Source organism: Pongo abelii, chromosome 1 (genome assembly GCF_028885655.2).
Source record: "Pongo abelii isolate AG06213 chromosome 1, NHGRI_mPonAbe1-v2.0_pri, whole genome shotgun sequence".
Classification (NCBI taxonomy): domain Eukaryota; kingdom Metazoa; phylum Chordata; class Mammalia; order Primates; family Hominidae; genus Pongo; species Pongo abelii.
Genome location: NC_071985.2, coordinates 4,024,298 through 4,045,040, shown reverse-complemented (window position 1 = coordinate 4,045,040; position 20,743 = coordinate 4,024,298). Strand labels below are relative to the sequence as shown.

The window sequence follows — 20,743 nt, the reverse complement described above, 5'->3', positions numbered from 1 at the left end:
GCAGCCAACCAGAGGCTGAAGTGAAGTTACAAAGGTCACACCCCTGTGCAAACAGGAGTTGGTTTTCGCAGCCAATCAGAGGCTAGGGTGAAGTTACAAAGTTATACCTCTATGCAAACAAAGACTTGGCAGGCCATCAGTCTGACTGGTTGTGGACAGCAACCATTCAGAGGCTGGAGTGAACAAAGATGCAAACGAAGACTCAACCCGCAGTCAGTCTGGTTTGTTGCAGACAGCCAATTTCCCATCTGCCTACTGGAAACGGTAGTGAGTTTGCAAAGGGAGTAGCCTCTGGTCCTTTTGTTACTTAGGCTGGAAAGTTAGAGTTTTCCTTTCAATTTAGTTCTAGGAAATCAGTGTGAAACAGCCTTAGGATCCCTGCCTCCAGACCCTATTCCCCTGCCTCAGCCTGGCCTAAAAGCTTTACTTTAATCTTCAATCAATTCACTTAATTCAAAGTTTCATTTAGTAGAAATAGGTTAACCAACCTTAATATTATATATGATTTTATCAATTATTTTATATTTTTGTTTCATTTTCTAGTTCCTGTCTAATGTCTTGTTTTCTTATTTCTAAACTTCTTTCTTTTATTTTCATCATTAAGCTATGAATTTTTTTCCTATTTCCTGTAACTTTCTTTTCACTTATTTCAGTGTTTTTACATTTTTCTCTTCAGCTTTGTAGACAGACCTTGATCTCTTTCTCAGAATTAATGGCCTGATCTTTTTCTGACCTGTGCCCCTTCTCGCCTTCTCTTTTATTCTTAGCTCACCTTTAGGATCCTCACTACTCCTGAGGCTGAACTGTTAGCAGTACGGTTTTCTCCACTGTGGCCAGGATCCCAGCTCCATCCCGATACCATCTGGACATGTGCAGGGCCCACCTGGCCCCTTCTGCTGTTTTCCCATGTCTTTGGCACCAGAAATACGATGTGAGGATAGTGCATAGGATCATTCCGTCATTTGTGCCTCTAGCCGTATTTCAGAACATGGGAGGACAAGAGAAGCTCTGAGTCGTTTTTGCTTCTGCTGTAATTTCTTTTTATTCTCATCTGAAGGAATTTGGAAGGCCTTTTGAAATAAATGCATCTCATTCCATTATCATTTGAGGAAAGAGACATTTGAGAAGAAAGGGCGATTAATATTTAAACACCACCTCCCTTCCCCTACCTCATTTGCCCTTGTATTTTTTTCTTCTCACTCGCTCTCTTATATTGCCTTTACTGGGCAACTACGTCAACGAATTGCCACCGAAAGGCACCTGACTGGTGAGCTGCCTTGGGCTCAGGTCAATGTGATCCTTCAGCAGGGAGCCGCTGCTCCGTTTTAGAGGGCGAGCCATTGCTACCGCTGATGAGCTGAGCCTGGGGCTCAACGAGTCCATCTGAAAAGCCATCTCTCTTCCAGCAGCAGGGAGCTGCTCGCAGTGCTGCTTTCATCAGCCGTCGTGAAGGATGAAAAGGGCTTCGTCTTTTCCACACACACTTGACTTGAGCAGCATGGGGGTTTAGAGCACTGATCTCCCCTACCGCTGAAAATCCACATGTAACTTCTGACTCTCCCAAAACACGACTAACAGCCTGCTGTGGACTGAAAACCTTACTGACAACATAAACGTCAATTAACACATATTTTATATGTTATATGGATTATCTACTGTATTCTTACACTAAAGTAAACTAATGTTACTTTAATAAGAGAAAACATTAGGCCAGGCGCGGTGGCTCATGCCTGTAATCCCAGCACTTTGGGAGGCTGAGGTGGGTGGATCACTTGAGGCCAAGAGTTCAAGACCAGCCTGGCCAACATGGTAAAACCCCATCTCCACTAAAAATACAAAAATTAGCCAGGCGTGGTGGCGGGCGCCTGTAATCCCAGCTACTTAGGAGGCCGAGGCAGGAGAATCGCTTGAACCTGGGAGGTGGAGGTTGTAGAGAGCTGAGATGGTGCCACGGCACTCCAGCCTGGTCGAGAGAGCTAGACTCCATCTCCAAAAAAATAAAAAAAAGAAAATGTTATTAAGAAAATCATAAGGGGCTGGTGCAGTGGCTCATGCCTGTAATCCCAGCACCAGCACTTTGAGAGGCCAAAGCAGGTGGATCACTTGAGTCAGGAGTTTGACACTAGCCTGGCCAACATGGTGAAACCTTGTCTCTACTAAAAATAAAAAAATAAACTTAGCTGAACATGGTGACACGTACCTGTAATCTCTGTTATTTGAGAGGCTGCGGCAGGGGAATCGCTTGAACCCCAGAGGCGGAGGTTGCAGTGAGCTGAGATGGTGCCACTGCACTCCAGCCTGGGTGACAGAGCGGGACTCTGTCTCAAAAAAAAAAAAGGAAGAGAAAATATGTCTACTACTCCTTAAGAGGAGGTGGATCATCATAAAGGTCTTGATTCTCATCTTCACATGGAGTAGGCTGAGGAGGAGGAGAAGGAAGAGGGGTTGGTCTTGTTGTTTCGAGTGGCAGAGGCAGAAGAAAATCCACATCTAAGTGGACTTGTGTTGTTCACACCATGTTGTTGAAGGGTCCACTGTGCCTTTCTTTTACCTGCAAGGAATGGTAGACGGATACACAGCCTCATCTCAACTTTTACTTCAGGAAACAATATTTTAGGTCTATCCAGGGTTGCCAAGTTTCTGAAGTACTGAGTGAAAATGTTGTAACTAATATATTTTATTATGAAACTGAGGATTAAGACATCCTTCATAACCAGCTTTTCAAGCCAAAGTGATACAGACAGTATAACACAAAAGAGTAAATTGTTTTATAAGTAGTTTATGTGTATGAGGCAGTATTTCTGTTATCCTTTGTTATTACTGTGGTCTTGATGGATGACAGTGAAATGTGCTTATCTTGTTTTTTTAATAAAATCTTTTTATTTAAAAAATTTCAAACTTCTAAACGGTAAGAGTGTTGCCCTGAACTCCTGTGCATTTTTACTCAGATTGCCAATCCCTCATGATCTGCCACGTTTGTTTTCGCCTCCTCTTTCTCCTTCTCCCTCTCTCCCCCATTTCTCTCTATATATGCACAAACACACATACGTATTTATACATTTTATTATTATTGTTATTTTATCATCGCCATTTTGCTAGACTATTTGAGAGTAAATTGTAAACATTGTAACCTTTCCCTGAAATGCTTCACTGTGGATCTTCTTTCTTTCTTTTTTTTTGGAGAAAGGTGTCTTGCTATATTGTCCAGGTGGGAAATGGACATGAACTCCTGGGCTCAAGTGGTCCTCCCACCCCAGTTTCCCAAGTAGCTGGGACTATAGGTGTGCACCACTGGGGTCTTCCTTTCTTTCTTTTTTTTTTTTTTTGAGACAGAGTCCCACTCCATCACCCAGATGGGAGTGCAGTAGCTCAATCTCGACTCACGCAACCTCCACCTCCCAGGGTCAAGTGATTCTCATGCCTCAGCCTCTCGAGTAGCTGGACTTACAGGTGTGTACCACCACGCCTGGCTAATTTTTGTATTTCTAGTACAGACAAGGTTTTGCCATGTGGGCCAGGCTGGTCTCCAACTCCTGGCCTCAAGTGATCCACCCACCTCGGCCTCCCAGAGTGCTGGGATTACAGGCGTGAGCCCCTGTGCCCAGCCTCAGTGTGGGTCTTCTAAGACAAGAACATTCTCTTACATAAGCCACAGTGTCTGTGTGTGCTCTTAAAAATAATCTTAGAGTCAGATCACTTGGGTTAAGATGTCATTTGGCTCACTCCTCTGCTTCTTGCAGGTACATTTCTAAACAGTACAAAACTGATATTTTCTGCGAGTGATAGACCGAAATTCTTATGGGGGCCAGCCTGTGATATAAAAGTGAGAATCAGACAGAGTTCATACTGTACTCATGACATGTATGTATGCCCCACCTAAACAAATAAACACGCCAATCCTAGACTAAAAAAAGCTGTAATAAGAAAAAATAAACAACAACAAGAACAACAAAAATATCTGATGGCCAAATTTGTCACTTGGGTCAACAATTTGCAGCCCTGGATCTACGGTCAAAGCTCCCGTGGGGTGGAATATCCATAGCTTTCTTTGGGAGCACTGTGTTATAGTTCAGAAGTTCTCCTTTAAGTCCGAATGCTGGACTGAGATTTATGAGAGGCAGCATTTGCAGTGGCAGGTGGCATGAGAGCTAGGCTGTGTGTGTGAATCCCGTTTCCACCATAGGCTACCAGTGTGATCTTGGGAAAATGTCTTGAGCTTTCTGTGGTTCATTTTTCCTCCTCTGTAAAATAGTACCTATCACACAAAGCTGTCATGAGGAAGCAGTGAGGAAGAACATTTAAAGCACCTTACACCAGAGTCTGGCACGTGTAATAAGTCACTGTAGAACTGGATTCTGCTAATACAAACCTGATGGCTAGAGGCTATTTTTTCTCACATCCATGCAGATCATGATCCTGGTATAAGGGGAGAGGGATCTGAGGACCGTTCCTCCTGGAAGACCTAGAGGAGATCTTCATTCTTGAGCCAGAAAGCTACTTAATATACTTTTCTCCCATTGTGAGTGACTTTCTTTTGTTCTTATCCCCATTTTTTTTTCTTTTCCCTTTTTTTTTGAGACGGATTTTCGCTCTTGTTAGTAGAGATGGGGTTTCACCATGTTGGCCAGGCTGGTCTCGAACTCCTGACCTCAGGTGATCTGCCCACCTTGGCCTCCCAAAGTCCTGGGATTACGGGCGTGAGCCACCACGCCCGGCCCTCATCCCCGTTTTCTGCTTATCCTTCTTGTCAGACTTCCCCCCAGCTCTTTCCTATATTTCCCTAGTGCAGAGGGGGTCACTGCTTGACTATTAACTATATGTGATCCCTGACAAGTAATTTAATGTCTTTGAGCTTTAGTTTTCTATCTGTAAAGTGGGGACAATAATAGTACCTACCTCCTAGTTGTTGTGAGGGTTCAGTGAGTTAATGTAGGGATTACTGTGTCAGGACAGTCCCTGTCACACAGTAAGTGCTGTGGAACTCTCAGCTATTGGTTAGGATGTGTATTCTCTTTAATAGCCATATTCCTCCATGGTGTACTCTATACTTGTGATCTCAATTTTCTTTTTGCTGGCTCTCTTTTGGAGTTTTTTCTTCCTCCTTTTTCTCCTCTGCAAGTGCTCTTATTGAGGTCAGTCTTCTTTTTGTCCAGATCTAAGATTCTGCTTATTCTCTTAGCTTTCTGTAATATTTTATTTTTTTACTTTGAGACAGGGTTTCACTCTGTTGCCTAGGCTGGAGTGCAGTGCCACGATCTTGGTCCACTGCAGCCTCAACCTCCTGGGCTCAAGCAATCCTCCCCCGAGTAGCTGGGACTACAGGCTTGCACCACTACATCCCAATAATTTTTTACAAATTTTTGGTAGAGATGGGGTCTTGCCATGTTGCCCAGGCCACTTTCTGTAATATTTTAAACTGTAGCAGCCTGGCCAGGCTCATGCCTGTAATCCCACTACTTTGGGAGGCTGAGGTGGGAGGATCACTCGATCCCAGGAGTTCAAGACCAGCCTGGGCAACATAGCGAGACTCTGTCTCTATTAAGAAAAAAAAATCAGCTAGGCATGATGGTGTGTACTTGTAGTCTCAGCTGCTTGGAAGGCCGAAGCAGGAGAATTGCTTGAGCCCAGGAGTCTGAGTCTGTAGTGAGTGTGATCGTGCCACTTCTCCAGCCTGGGTAACAGAGCAAGACCCCATCCCCTCAATCCCCCCACCCCAAAAGGAAGACAAAACCATGGATATTATTTTGCAGCCAGAAGCTTGGGGGTAGGGGACAGTAAGGAGGTTATTGGAGAAAGGGAAGTGGAGATGAGGAAGGAAGGGAGGGAGTGGGAGGGAGACATTGGCTGATTGGCTGAGCAGTGAAGAGCTAGTGATGGCAGGATTCTGCAGCGCGGTGAGGCATGGGGTGGATGGTGCGAAATGAAGCTGGCAGTTACAAGATAAGCCATTTAGAAGAAGTGTTGTGATTAGTGAAAGGAAGCTGGGAAATAGAATAGAGTGGCGAAGCACCTATCAAGTTTTTTCAAGATAAGGAAGATACCTGAATATTTTAAGGCAAAAGAGGAAACAGCTAATAAAGAAAAGAATGAAGATGCTGAGAGGGAGAGGTAAGTGTGTGAAGAACAAGAGCTGAGTGTGGAAACGAAGAACTAAGAGAGAGATTTTCTTCTTTGAGGAGGAGCACTTTTTACTTCTCCAGGGCTAAGAGCACGAGGCAAGAGCTATAGGACATTCCTCTAAAGTGGTACAAAGTCAGCAACTGTGAAGGTGACATGAGGATTAATCATAGCACCCAGTGATCGTACAGTTCACATCTGTTGAGTGAAATGGGTGATAAGGACGTTTTCTGAGATGAAGGGAGGGAGTACTTTGGAGCTTGAGGCAAGAGATGCTCCAGAATAGCTGTTTGGAGGGAGTTTGCCAGGAAGTCAACAGACGACTGAGCGGATTGTTAGGCAACACCCAGGACAGATTTGATGTTGGATGGGGGTGAATTTGTAGTAGGCCGTGGTTTTTTATTTTATTATTTATTGCAGCAGTGCTTTGCAGGAACAAAGAAGGTGAAAATTGAGGTGTTCAGGATAATGGACTAACAGCAGGCAGGATGGAGGGTGAAGGGCCCAGAGTTCAGGGCGGTGACCGTGGCCATTTTGAGTGGCTGAGTGTAGAGGATTGAGCAGCCGTGTGTAGATTAACTGCCAAGCACAGCTCCATGAGTGACCCTAGGCCAAGCTAGCGGGGGAACCACGCAGCCAACCCGCAGAATGGCAGAAAAGAATAAGCCATTGTTGATTCCGTCACTCTGTGGCGGGCAGCTTGTCACACAGCAGTAGAAGATGCATGCCATGCCTTGTGTTGACTGTGCACAGCAGGGAGCCTGAGGCAAGGGAGCCTGGCACAGAAGCAGAGGTCAGTCGGCTGGAAAAACTGGGCAGGTGGAGAAGAATAGAGGGGGCCTCTGGGGAGCACCCAGAAATATCCAGCACCTCTGGAGAAGTGCAGGTTTTAGAATGTGAGAGCGAGAAGGAGGCTTGCCGTCTTGAGATATATGCGCCTGGTGGCAAGTTGTGGTGATGTTAAGTCCTGGAGGGAGCCTAGCCACAGCTCAGACTGTCTCTCTTCTTCCGTCCCATACACTCTCAGCAGAGGACCTTGCCTTTTACTACACAGAGGACAGAGAAGTCTTTATATGCGAGTTTCTTCATCATCCCATTTCCAAAGACAAACTAGGGATACAGATATGAATTGTATGATAAAACTTGAGGTAACAGATAAGTCACATTACTTTTCTACGTCCAATTAAATCTTGTACCCCTACTTGTCAAGACCAATAAAAAGTTAATATTAGTAGTTTTCATGGCTTCTTTTCGTCTCTTATATTGTACAGTAAGTCTTCTCTTAACCTTTCAATCAGTTGTTGGAAACTGCGACTTTAAATGAAATGATGTACAGCAAGTCTTTGAATAATGTTGTTACAAAGTTGATGAGAAAAAAAATGGTTTTGTTATATGTCCTTTCGCTTACAGTTCAGTTTCCAAGAACCCATCAATGATACTCAGAGAAGACTTGGTGTTCTGGGACCCCAAGGCTTAGTGCAGTCTCTGGGGGAAACTGGAGAGAGGAAAAGCATTGCCCTCATGAGCTGTCTAGGCCTGAGACAGGGACAGCATCCATGTCGTCTGCACCAGGCTCAGCCACAGGGAGCCTTAGCATGGCTTCCAGGGCCCCAGAGCTCAATGAAGAGATTAGCTTTCCGCAAGAGGAAGGAACCTCATCCAGTGCAGTAGAGGAAAAGAGAAGAAGATAGGTGAGATATAGGTGAGCTAGTGGAGCAGTTTGTAGGTGTACAGGGTGAGTTCTTGAGGAAGCCATGGTATTGTTCTTCAGGCCACTGTGGCCTCATCAGCAAAAGAATCTTTGCCTTTTTTTCTTATATCATCAGGCCTTTGTGATTCGAGACTAGAGAGAAATAAGTTGCGTAATGCTTGGAAGATGTCAATCACATGGGCTTTGTTTTCTGTGGTCTACCTGGGCAGGTGAGACCATAGCAGATTCGCTCAGCAGAGAAGAGGATGGTGATGGTTTCCTCAAGGGGATGTGGAAAGAGGGAGCGGGAAATTTCCTATGATAGGGAAGAACTTGCCATTCTCTCACATGTAGCAACTTGCAGGCGGCAGGACCTAGGATGGGGGTGGCTGGAAGAACACTGAGCGCTAAGTGCCTGGCCCAGGCCCTCCCACCCTCTCAGGAAACCCACCCACCCAGTGAACAACGCCCTCATCAGCCTTCTTCTTTGCACGAGCTCATTCCCAGTAGCATTAAAATATGCTCACATCATTCAGGTCTTCAGTATCAAAAAAGAAAAAACATCCTCTTTAACACCATGTTCCTCTCCAGACACCCCTTCCCTCCCCTTCTGTTTGTTTTTTGGGGTTTTTGTTTGTTTGTTTTTTGATGTGGGGGTCTGTGTATGTTGCCCAGGCTGGAGTGCCGAGTCAGTGGCTGTCTGCTCACTGCAACCTTCACCCCCACTTCCCCCGGGCTCAAGCGATCCTCACACCTCAGCCTCATGAGTAGCTGGGACTACAGGCATCCACCACCACGCCTGACTTCTCCCCTTCACTTCTTAGATCCTCCCTGACCCACTGCAATCTAATTTCTCCTCCACCTTCAAGAGAGAGTGCCCTTGTCAAAACCATAGCTGATCTCCTTTTTTACTAACTCCAGTGGATATTTCTCAGAATTTACCTCCCTTGACCTCTCAGCAGCATCGGAAAGCCAAGCATGACTTTGCATTTTCTTTTTCCTTAGCCTCTATGCCCCAGCCCTCTCCTGGATGTTCACTTCCCTCTCTGGCTCCTCTGCTCCATCTCTCATGCAGGTTCCTCTTTCTTGGATCATTCCTTGAATGTGGGTACTCTTCAGACCTCTTCCTTGTCTTTCCCAGCCAATACATTCTATGTGAAGGAGCTTTTCTGCTGCTGTGGTTTCATGACCGGATCCACGTCTCCAGCCAGATCCTTCTCCTGCACTTCGCACTCGTATGAGCATCAAGTCTGTGGTTTGATTTTATCCCACTTGTAAGCTAGTAAGTTAGCTTGTTACTGTTTCATGGATGTTGCCACAAGACTTGAGACTCCTGGGTCAGTGACAAAGGACTTCATTCCTCTTGGCACAGCAGGCAACATGAGCATCAGCTTGTGGGTGACAGTTACTCCTGCCCTCACCTTTTCCTGGTGATGGGCCCAGCTGGCTGCCGGCACAGGCAATGGGTGGCATCACAGAAAGGAAACAGAGCTTTCAGAACAGAGAATTTCAGGGAACAGAATAGGGGATATCTACTGCTTTTATAGCAAGCAGGAAGCAAGCCTGCTCTTTGGCCTGGAGGGAGACATTACGTCATCTCTCGAGGCTGCTCACTGCGACATAACCCTGAGAGATGGTCAGGGTTTTCATGACATAACCAGCAAGAACAAGCATGTTGGAAATTCAGCATGTCCCAGATTGAACTCTTCATCTCCCTCCACCCAAACTTTTTACTTCCTTTTTAAAAATTTATTTTTATTTATTTTGCACATTTATTGGTATTTCTTTTAGAGACAGGATCTCATTCTGTCACCCGGGCTGGAGTACAGTTGCAGGATCATAGTCCACTGCAGCCTTGAACTCCTCGGCTCAACTGATCCTCCCATCTCTGTCTCCTGAGTAGCTGGGACTACAGGCACGTGCCACCACACTCAACTAATTTTTAAAATTTTTTGTAGACATGGCAGTCTTGCTGTGTTGCCCAGGCTGGTCTCGAAGTCCTGGCCTCAAGTGATCCTCCCACCCACAGCCTCCCAGAGTGCTGGGATTACAGGTGTGAGCCACCGCGTCCAGCCTGTTTCTCCTTCCGTTTTCTGAACTCAGTGATTGATGCAGTCCTTGATATTGGTAACTCATTACCAACTGATAAGAAATTCTTAACTCTTTTGACCTTCCTCTCCCTCATGAAGTCTGATGACTCCCTCTAACTCTGTCTTAGGTTTATTTGCTCTTCTTGCCCCTCGCTGCCTATCCCTGGGTCAGACTGCGCTTCTCTTATGTGTTTAAGAAAATTATAGCCTTTTATCATCGAGCCAGAATATTCATTTTATGAAGTTGTAAGTTGTTTTATTAAAAAATGTTTTTAGAGACAGGGTCTTGCTGTGCTGCCCAGGCTGGAGTGAAGTAGCCATTTACAGGTGTGTAATAGCTCACTGCAGCCTTGAACCCCTGGCCTCCAGCCATCCTCCTGCCCCAGCCTTCCTAGTAGCTGAGACTAAGTTACTTAATTTAAAATGTATGTATTCATTTGTTTGTAATTCAAAAGATTCAAAAGGTAGATGCTGAAAAGACTTCCTCCAGCCTTTGCCCCTGCCACCCACTCTCCTCCAAGGCATTCTCCACCCTCCAGTTAATGTTACCAGCTCCTCGTGTATCCTGTTAATACTGTATCCAAGGTAGACATTTTATACTCAGGTTACTCAAGTACCGTATGTGAGATTGTGACACAAATTTCCATACCTTACATTTGCTTAATACTTTTTTTTTGAGACAGATTCTCACTCTGTTGCCCAGGCTAGAGTGCAGTGGTGCCATCTCGGCTCACTGCAACCTCTGCCCCCCGGGTTCAAGCGATTTTCCTGCCTCAGCCTCCTGAGTAGCTGGGAGTGTCTCAGAGAGGAACACAGAGGCTTCTGTTGCTGACACAGCACAGTGTAATTCTCACTTTCTCCTTATCTGCTCTCTTCTCACAGTCTGACTCCTGATGGAAGCTCTTCCCCAGAAAAGCCCTGTCCAGAAGGAGTTTGCATAGTATATCATTTTCCATTTTCTGTTAGCCACGTTTTTTTAAGTAAAAAAGAAACAGGTGTTGGAAGAAAAACTGTAGACAAGGCCGGGCGTGGTGGCTCAGGCCTGTAATCCCAGCACTTTGGGAGGCCAAGGCGGGTGGATCACGAGGTCAAGAGATCGAGACCATCCTGGCCAACATGGTGAAACCCCGTCTTTACTAAAAATATACAAAATTAGCTGGGCGTGGTGGTGGGCGCCTGTAGTCCCAGCTACTCAGGAGGCTGAGGCAGGAGAATTGCTTGAACCCGGGAGGCGGAGGTTGCAGTGAGCCGAGATTGTGCCACTGCACTCCAGCCTGGTGACAGAGTGAGACTCCATCTCAAAAAAAAAAAAAGAAAAAGAAAAAGAAAAACTTTAGACAAATTGAATTTAACAGAATTTAATTGAGCAAAGAACCGTCTGAGAATCAGCTCACCCCTCCAAAAAAAGGAAAGTGATGTATGGAAAATGGAAGTGAGGTGCAGAAACGGCTGGCCTAGTTACAGCTCGAAGTTGGCCTCCTTTGAACAAGGTTTGAACCGTTGGCTGTGATTGGCTGAAACGCTGTGATTGGGGCGTGAGTAGGTTACGTCTGTTGTAACATCCAGTTAGGTTGCAGAAACCTCTAGGTCAAGCTTAAAACATGTAAGGAGGCAGCTTTAGGCGAAACTTATAGGTTGGTGCAAAAGTAATTGCAGTTTTTGCCCTTTTAATGGCAAAACCCACAATTTTGCATGAACCTAATAATTTAACGCAAGTAAAATTAATTTTAACAACGTATCTTATTTAACCCAATGTGTCTAAAGTGTTATCATTTCAACATGTAATGAATATTAAAAATTATTAATGAGCTATTTTGCATTTTCTTTTTCATACTAAGCTTTTGGAATCAGTGTGTATTTTACACTGACAGTACATTTCCATTTGCAGTAGTCACATTTCAAATGCATAATAGCCAGACGTAGTTGGTGGCTGCTGTTTGGTCTAGCACGGGCCTAGAATTTTTCTTTTCCCCATCTTGTCTCCTTCAAAAATCTTTTTTTTTTTTTTTTTGGTAATTAAAAAGTCGATATACCGTGGTTGTACATACTTATGAGGTCCATGTGCTATTTTGATACCTGCATACAATGTGTAATGATCAAGTCAGGGCAATTGGGATATCCATCACCTCAAACGTTTATCTTTGTGTTGGGAACATTATAATTCTTCTCTTCTTGCTATTTTGAAAATAGAATAAATTATTGTTCACTCTAATTTTCCTACTGTACTATTAAATACTAGAACTTACTCCTTCTATCTAACTATATTTTTGTTCCTATTAACCCAATTTCTCTTTGTCCTCCTTCTCCTCTTCCCTTCCCAGCCTCTGGTAACCACCATTCTACTCTTTACCTCCCTGACACCAACTTATTTAGCTCCAGTAAGTGTGAGAATGTGCGATTGTGTTGCCCTCCTTCAAAACTCTTGCCTGCGATAAGAGTGAGAACGTGCGATTAGCCGTGCATGGTGGCGCACATCTGTAGTCCCAGCTACTTGGGAGGCTGAGGTGGGAGGATCACCTGAGTTTTGGGAAGTCAAAGCTGCAGTGAGCTGAGATTGCATCACTGCACTCCAGCCTGGGCAATGAAAGTGAGACCCCTTCTAAAAATAATAATAATAATAATAATAATATCTTTGCTATATGAAAGAAAAAAAACAAGAAAACGGGAAGAAAGGAAATATACTTGACACAAGGATAGTACATGTTTTGTTGGCCCTTCATTTATTAAGAAGGAAGATCAGTAAGTGAAAAGAATCCTATATTCCACAGTTACTGACTTTAGGTTTTACTTTTAAGTTCTGCAATCTCTTTCAGTGAAGAAATTTAAAATTCTTATTTAAAATGTTTTCTTTGTAAAATAGGGAGTAAATATAATACCACTAAAATTATCCAGAATGGTAAATTAACTATTCTAGTCAAGTGAATATTTGTGAAATTAAATTAACATTCAAACATTACAACTTTAATTTTGATAATTTTGAATGGAAGTATTTCGTAATCAATTACGCATCCCTGTCTTAATATTCAGACAGTATTGAATAGCATTTATACTTTTCTTAGGTTATTTGTGGAATTGAACTATGTTATGATGGGGGCAGGTAGAGGTGAATAACTAATATTTATTGAGTAGCTGCTCTGCCGGGAGATGTGCTTTGTATTATGATAGCTCTTCTTATTTAACCCTTAGTGTGTCCCCCATCCTGGTTCTTAGTGTTTGAAGGAAGTCACTGTGTTTTACCTACCAGGTAGGCTTGTGCACACATTGATTAGGTAGGTGACCTCTCCAATCTAGTAAGTCACAGAGCTGGGATTTGAATCCTAGTGGTTTGGCACTAGAGGCCATGCTTTTAACATCTGATACTAATGTCAACTTCACCACAAAACTCTGCGGTAGACATTATCATCCCCATTTTACAGGTGTGGAAACTGAGGCTCAAAAGAGTTAAGTAACACTTAAAGTCAGTTGGTACATGGCCAACGTTTCTTTTTCTTTCTAGAACTTTTTTATATTGGTCCAGGCAAGGCATTTGCCAGTCAATGAAACCATTTCTTTCATCTTTCTTTGGTTCACTTATTCTCCTTTTTCTTTCCCCAGAAAACATCTTTTATAATCATGAGGCAATATCGGAGTGATCTGGTTTCCTACATTACAAAATATGCTCTGAGATAATTTGGAGAAATATAGCTTTTTCAGAGTTTATATTCTAAAACCATTGAAAACTTTTTTTTTTTCCAGAGAGATTGGAACAATTATCAGGTCATTAGGATGCTGCCCTACTGAAGGAGAGCTGCATGATCTGATTGCAGAGGTGAGTGGGGCAAAAAGGTTTCATTCAGCCAGCTCTCTGTGTGACAGCTACTCCTTGTAATTAAAAACTATCCTTACCTTAAACTAAAAAAAAAAATGCCCTAAACTACTGAATGTGCTCAGTGGAAATATTAGGATAACTATTCATATTAGCCAACCAACACAATCTGAAAGAATTAAGAGGAGATCTCGAAGAAATGACTATGAACCAGTAACACAATTGATCCGATAAAGAACCCACTGCAGAAATGGTGCTGTCTGTCAAATTAGTTGAAGAGAGGCCTGTAGATGCAAGGGGCTGACCGTATGCAGAAATATTAGGATAACTATTCATATTAGCCAACCAACACAATCTGAAAGAATTAAGAGCAGATCTCGAAGAAATGACTATGAACCAGTAACACAACTGATCCAATAAAGAACCCACTGCAGAAATGGTGCTGTCTGTCAAATTCGTTGAAGAGAGGCCTGTAGATGCAAGGGGCTGACCGTATGCAGAAATATTAGGATAACTATTCATATTAGCCAACCAATACAATCTGAAATAATTAAGAGCAGATCTCGAAGAAATGACTATGAACCAGTAATACAACTGATCCAATAAAGAACCCACTGCAGAAATGGTGCTGTCTGTCAAATTCGTTGAAGAGAGGCCTGTAGATGCAAGGGGCTGACTGTATGCAGAAATATTAGGATAACTATTCATATTAGCCAACCAACACAATCTGAAAGAACTAAGAGCAGATCTCGAAGAAATGACTATGAACCAGTAACACAACTGATCCAATAAAGAACCCACTGCAGAAGTGGTGTTGTCTGTCAAATTAGTTGAAGAGAGGCCCGTAGATGCAAGGGGCTGACCGTATGCAGAGAGGCCCGTAGATGCAAGGGGCTGACCGTATGCAGAGAGGCCCGTAGATGCAAGGGGCTGACCGTATGCAGAGAGGCCCGTAGATGCAAGGGGCTGACCGTATGCAGAGAGGCCCGTAGATGCAAGGGGCTGACCGTATGCAGAGAGGCCCGTAGATGCAAGGGGCTGACCGTATGCAGAGAGGCCCGTAGATGCAAGGGGCTGACCGTATGCAGAGGCTGTTGACAGAGACAGTAAGGAATTTTTATTTATTTGGGGAAATAAAACTAACTTTTAGAACAAGAGTAAGCAGAATAAAATATCAAGAATGAACTTTACATTGACCAGAGAGTCTAAGAAGTTCAAAAACGAGTCATGTGTAATAGTGGAGATGAGTCCGTGAAGAGAATGATCCCATAAGGCAGTGGATGAGCAGCCCAAGATGAGAGCGCGTCATGCTCTGTTTGACTTTCCAGAAAGGTCTCTGATCTCATTTCAAATGCAGCATTCGGTTCAACAACAGAGACTTTAAGGGGAAAAAGCTACCTGGCCAGGCGAAGAATCTTTTCAGAATTGCTCATCTAGGCACAAAGATTTTAGTGGAGTCTGGGGATGGCAAAGGGGATAAGAGAGACAGGTAAGGAAGTGGAATTTTATCTCTTTATTTTGCACCTAGCACAGTACCTGCTTGTTCAATATTAAGTTGGAGAGAAGGAATTGTGACTGTGGTGAGTCACTTAACCCCTGTTGAGTATCAGTTTCTGTGTAATAATAACTACTTCAAAGTTTGCTTCAAAGATAAATGAAAGCAGGTACAAGAACGCATGTTTTGAATCCTAAAGCATTATGTAAAGTTAAGGGAGGGAAGATTAGAAAGATGATTCTGCTGCACAGATATTAGCACCTGGGTGACCAAAAAGCAGCAGCAATGTTTTGAAGCATTTGGAAATATTCAGTAAAGGAATCTAAGTTGTAAGAACACATTGTTTTTACCTTTTGGGATTCAATAAAGCTATTTTTACCAAGAGTAAGAGGAAAAGCTTGTTTTTCCTGAATTGGTGCTCACATTAAAAAAAGATACTGATTACTGCCTTAAAGTGTTTCTGCACAAAGCTGGAATTAGTGTTAGGGAAAAGCAAGCTGGCACTGCGGAAGAGGTAAGAACTAGAGGACGAATGTACAGCGAAATCATCATCATCACATGCTCAGGATAGTAAGTGGAGCAATAATGAAAAATACCTCTGAAGGTCAGAAAAGGAGGATCTCTAGAGTCTAGTCCCTTTGTGGTTTGTTTGTATGTTTTAATCTCTATCAGGAGTTAGCAAATCATGGCCCCTGGCCAAATCCTGCCCACCACCTGTGCATGTAAATAAAGTTTCACTGAAACACAGCTAAACTCATTTATTTGTGTATTATCTATGGTTGTTTCCTGACTGCAAGGGCAGAGTTCAGTAGTTGCAACAGAGACCTACAGCTTGGAAAGCTTAGGATATTTACCATCTGGCCTTTGCAGAAAAAGGTTGCCAACTCCTGATCTATGGGCTTCTGTGCCAAGGTAGAACAAATACCACATCTAGTACTAGAAGATCTGAGTTCAAACTCCACAGCTACCACTTATAGCCATGTGGCCTTCAATGAGCCACTTAATCCTTCAAAGCTTCGTTTCACATCTGCAAAAGGAGTATAATAATATGAAAATGTTTTCATGAGGATTAAATTTAATAACCGAGGAATCAACTGTTACTTGGTGGGCATGCAGTACATACTTGAGTTTGCTTGCACTCCAGGTGGCTCTCCAGGATAATAATCTCCACTGGTTTGGGCAATTAGCCACAGTGGGTGCTTAGGTCCTAAAGTTTTATTTTATTTTTACCCTTTTTTAGGGACATGACACAACCTTTGAAAATTACAGATATTTAGAATACTTATGTACCAATAGGGGTCACTGAGCTATTAAGCTCTGTAAATATTTTTCTATATTTGTATACCAACACTATTTACTCTAATTAAATTCTACTGATAAACAGCTTTGGGTGTAACTACCTTTTAAGAACTTTTCCAAATAAATGAGTGGGAAAAAAAGCACATGAAAAAAAGCACATGAAAAAGCACAAATTTGAATTGATAAATACAAGTGTGTATTTGTACATATTTAAATAACATTTAACAGTGAATACATGTAAACACATTTAGAAAATCAAAGCCCCATAAAAGTCAACATCTAGGGGTAAATGTCATATTGCTAAATGTTCTATAATATTTTCAGAGATCAAACTATTTAAATGTATGTGTGTATATGCTTTAAAATTGTTCTGTAAGGCTGGGCACAGTGGCTCACACCTGTAATCCCAGGACTTTGGGGGGCTGAAGCAGGTGGGTCACTTGAGGTCAGGAGTTTGAGACCAGCCTGGCCAACATGGTGAAATCCTGTCTCTACTAAAAATAGAAAAAATAGCTGAGTGTGGTGGTACACACTTGTAATCCCAGCTACTTGGGAGGCAGAATCACTCGAACCCGGGAGGCAGAGGTTGCAATGAGCCGATACCGTACCACTACACTCCAGTCTGGGTGACAGAGCAAGACTCTGTCTCAAAAAAAACCAACAAAAAAAATTGTTCTATAAAAAGTTGAAACCTGTGTAAAATTCTCCGGTTGTCATGTACTTGAACTTTAGTGTAGACACATTCTTTTCTCTTTAATTTTTATAACTTTCAGCCCTTTGCTTCCTGAAGATCAATTTCAAGTCTGGTGTTTCTCTTGAAATAGGTCATTTAAAAAATCATTTAACTTTGATCCATACAGTTCATATTCTGTAAATAGCAACTTCCTACAAATACTTTCTGCCTTTTGGAATATCACAAAAACTGGCAACTGTGAGAAGGATTAGTGAAAAATCTTACTGGCATATAGGCTACCAAATAATCCTTCTTTTAATATTAAGTTAGAGCCTTCTAGGATCTTCAGGGTGTGGGAGCTGGGAGGAGATAATGGCATTTTCATACAAATGGAAAGGTTATTTAGAGGTCTATGTCTTTTGAAGATCCAACCTAAGTGGAATTATGGAGAACTTCAACTAATTACAAAGGAAAACTAAAAGATGATTTAAAAGTAAGACCTATGTTGGTCAGATTATTGACTCAGGCTTAGGAACTAAGCACGGATTATGACTTTTTATTGGGGTGACCATCCGCAGCCTCCACTTCCCCATCCTTGCCCTTTTTTGGTTGTAGATGTTAGGCAGGACCTTTGTTGGCTGCCCATCTGTTTTGCTCCTAAGCATGCTATGTTCTATTAGCCATCTCCACCTTTCCCCTTGACTCCCTCTTCAATCTGTCTGCTCATTATATGAGGCCTCTTAACTTCTGTGCTCAAACAACTCTGCTTGGCCTCTGTTACCTGGGTATAGGAGAGCTGGCTAGCAAATCATTACATGGGTTTAACAAACCCAGGTCTACAATTACCTAGTCTAGTCAACCCTGGCTTGCAGAAGACACCATCGCAGAACTTAGTGATACTAGTGCCTTTCTCACCAGCCTGCTACCCTTGGTGAGCAGTGCATCTGAGCCCTCCCATGGAACAGAATCCTCCAGTGAGTCTTCTGACTCATTAGATGCCCATTCTGCCCTCCCACTTCCGTCAGCTTGGTTTGCCACTTCACTCAGGGTTTGGTGTCACTTGTTCCAGGTCTCACCCTCGCAGCAAGTGTGCCCCATCTCCTAGGGTCCTTGCCAGAGTGTTAAGTCTGTGTCCTGAGAAAGTGCCTGAAGTCGATGAATTCTTGCTTATCCAGTTTTATATTCCAGGCCTCTTGGTCAAGCACTCTCATCCAATCTCAGGGGTACTCCCCTAGCTCCTAGTTCAGGAGCCAATTCCTATCTGATTCCTTTTGCGATTTTAGTGTATAGTCTTTTTCTTTCCTTATTAGGCCCAGCACTTCCTCAGCCAGATTATGCTGGGATTTAACACTTCATTATTGCCTGGAGCAGCCCATTGGATGGATGGCCTTGGCTCAAATATGATGGCTAGGATCATCTTTCAATTACATTTCCTGCAACTGTAGATTTAAGAGGTGCATTTCATCGGGAGGCTGAGGTGAGAGGATTGCTTGAGCTCAGGAGTGAGGCACAATCGTGGCCCACTGCTCTGCAGCCTGGGTAACAGAGCCAGATCTCAACTCTTTTTTTTTGAGATGGAGTCTCACTCTGTCGCCCGGGCTGGAGTGCAGTGGCATGATCTCGGCTCACTGCAACCTCTGCCTCCTGGCTTCAAGTGATTCTCCTGCCTCAGCATCCCAAGTAGCTGGGGTTACAGGCGTGCACCACCACACCTGGCTAATTTTTGTATTTTTAGTAGAGACGGGGTTTCACCATGTCGGCCAGGCTGGTCTCGAACTCCTGACCTCAGGTGATCTGCCCACCTCAGCCTCCCAAAGTGCTGGGATTACATACAGGCATGACCAACCGCACCTGGCCCAGATCTCAACTTTTTTTTTTTTTTTTAAAAAAAGAGAAAGAAAATTGAATTTTCATGGCTGCCATAGTTGTCGTCTGGAAGAGCTGTAATGCGAATCAGGTGTTCAGTGTCCAGTAGAATATGACCAAAAGGAGTTGGCTGCTCTATATATTTTATTTCTAAACTCACTAGGGCCTACCCCTGACTTTCAGGATTAGATCAAAGCATAAAACTACTTAGGAATGAAATAAAGGTCCTCATCAGATCCAAGGAGTGGGGCAAGAGTGAGCAGAAAGTTGACCAGCACATGGTAAAGATAGGTCAGTGATAGATAAGAACTACGCCAGGCTTATCCTGGAATTCTGTTCTTGGATCAAAAGAGGATACCATGGCAGGGAGACCATGGTAATGATAGTCCTTAACGAAACTGTCCCTTTACATGTGATGGTTGACCTCGACATCTGTGCACAGCCATTATTCTGGGATCTTTGTGATATTCCTGGGAGTCACTGTTTTCCTTCTGGGTTGGACTGCTTTCTATCCCAAGTTTTCCTCTTTCTAGTTCCTCTAGCATTTTAACATATTATTTGATAGCTTCTTGGGAAAGAGTGCCTTGGGGGTAAAATTTTTGAGATTTGTATGTTTGAAAGTGATTATGCTAATCTTTGGCTGGATATAGAATTCTACATTCAATGAATTTTTCTTCAGTAAATGGATTTGGATTTTTCAGGTCTTCAGTAAGAGTTCTGAAGGCACTCCTCATCTTCATGTTCCTGGTAATGCTATTGAGATAGTGCAAATCCATTCTGGTTCCCAATCCTTTGTATATGACCATTAATTTTTTTTTTTTCCTGAAACTCTGGACAGTCTTTTTTCCCCAGAGTTTGAAATTTCACAATGATTTACGTTGGTGTAAACACATATCTAATGTATTAGGTACCTGGTGGGCCTTTTCAAACTAGTGACTTGTATCTTTTGGTTCCAGGAAATTTTCATGCAATTATTTTGTTTTCTTTTCTCTGTCTTTTGGAACTCCTATTATTCATTTTTGTGTTTCTGGACTGGACTAGTCTTTAATATTCTTCTTCTTCTTTCTTTTTGTATTTTTAGTAGAGACAGGGTTTTTACCATGTTTGCCAGGCTGGTCTTGAACACCTGACCTCAAATGATCTGCCTGCCTTGGCCTCTCAAAATGCTGGAATTACAGGCGCATGCCACCACGCCCGGCTAATTTTTGTATTTTCAGTAGAGATCGCATTTCACCATGTTGGCCAGGCTGTTCTTGAACGCCTGACCTCAAGTGATCCACACGCACAGCCTCCCAAAGTACTGGGATTATAAGTATGAGCCACCGCACCCAGCCTAATATTCTTATTTTTTCACTTATTTTCCATCTCTACCTCTATGTTCTCTCTGGTAGATTTCTTGAACTTTCTCTTCCAATATTTTTATTGAGTTTCTCATTTCTGTTGTGTTTTAAATTTCCAGTAGCTTGTTTTTGTTCTTTGAATGTTCTTTTCTAAATAGCATCCTGTTCTTGTTTTAGATCTCTGAAGATAATAGTGTTACTTTATTTGAAGTTTTCTTCTCTTTGCATAATCTGTTTTCTCCAAGTTGATACCTGTGTCTGTTCTGGTCTTTGTTTTTGTTAGTAGCTTTCCTCTGTGTCTGATAAACCTTGGCTGTCAGTTCATAACAAACACATGCATGGAACTTGTCAACTTTAAACTTCATCAC

The 20,743-nt window shown here is 42.9% G+C and overlaps 1 protein-coding gene across 8 annotated transcripts in view; it reads left to right on the top strand.

The window, feature by feature from the left end:
* The window catches only part of EFCAB2 (EF-hand calcium binding domain 2), a 162,253-nt gene that overhangs the window by 73,195 nt on the left and 68,315 nt on the right, over positions 1 to 20,743 (top strand). For all 8 annotated transcript variants that reach the window (NM_001131911.1, XM_009246323.4, XM_054557391.2 and 5 more), the window contains 1 exon segment: positions 13,633 to 13,705. In NM_001131911.1, the coding sequence (NP_001125383.1) occupies positions 13,633 to 13,705 (73 nt within the window).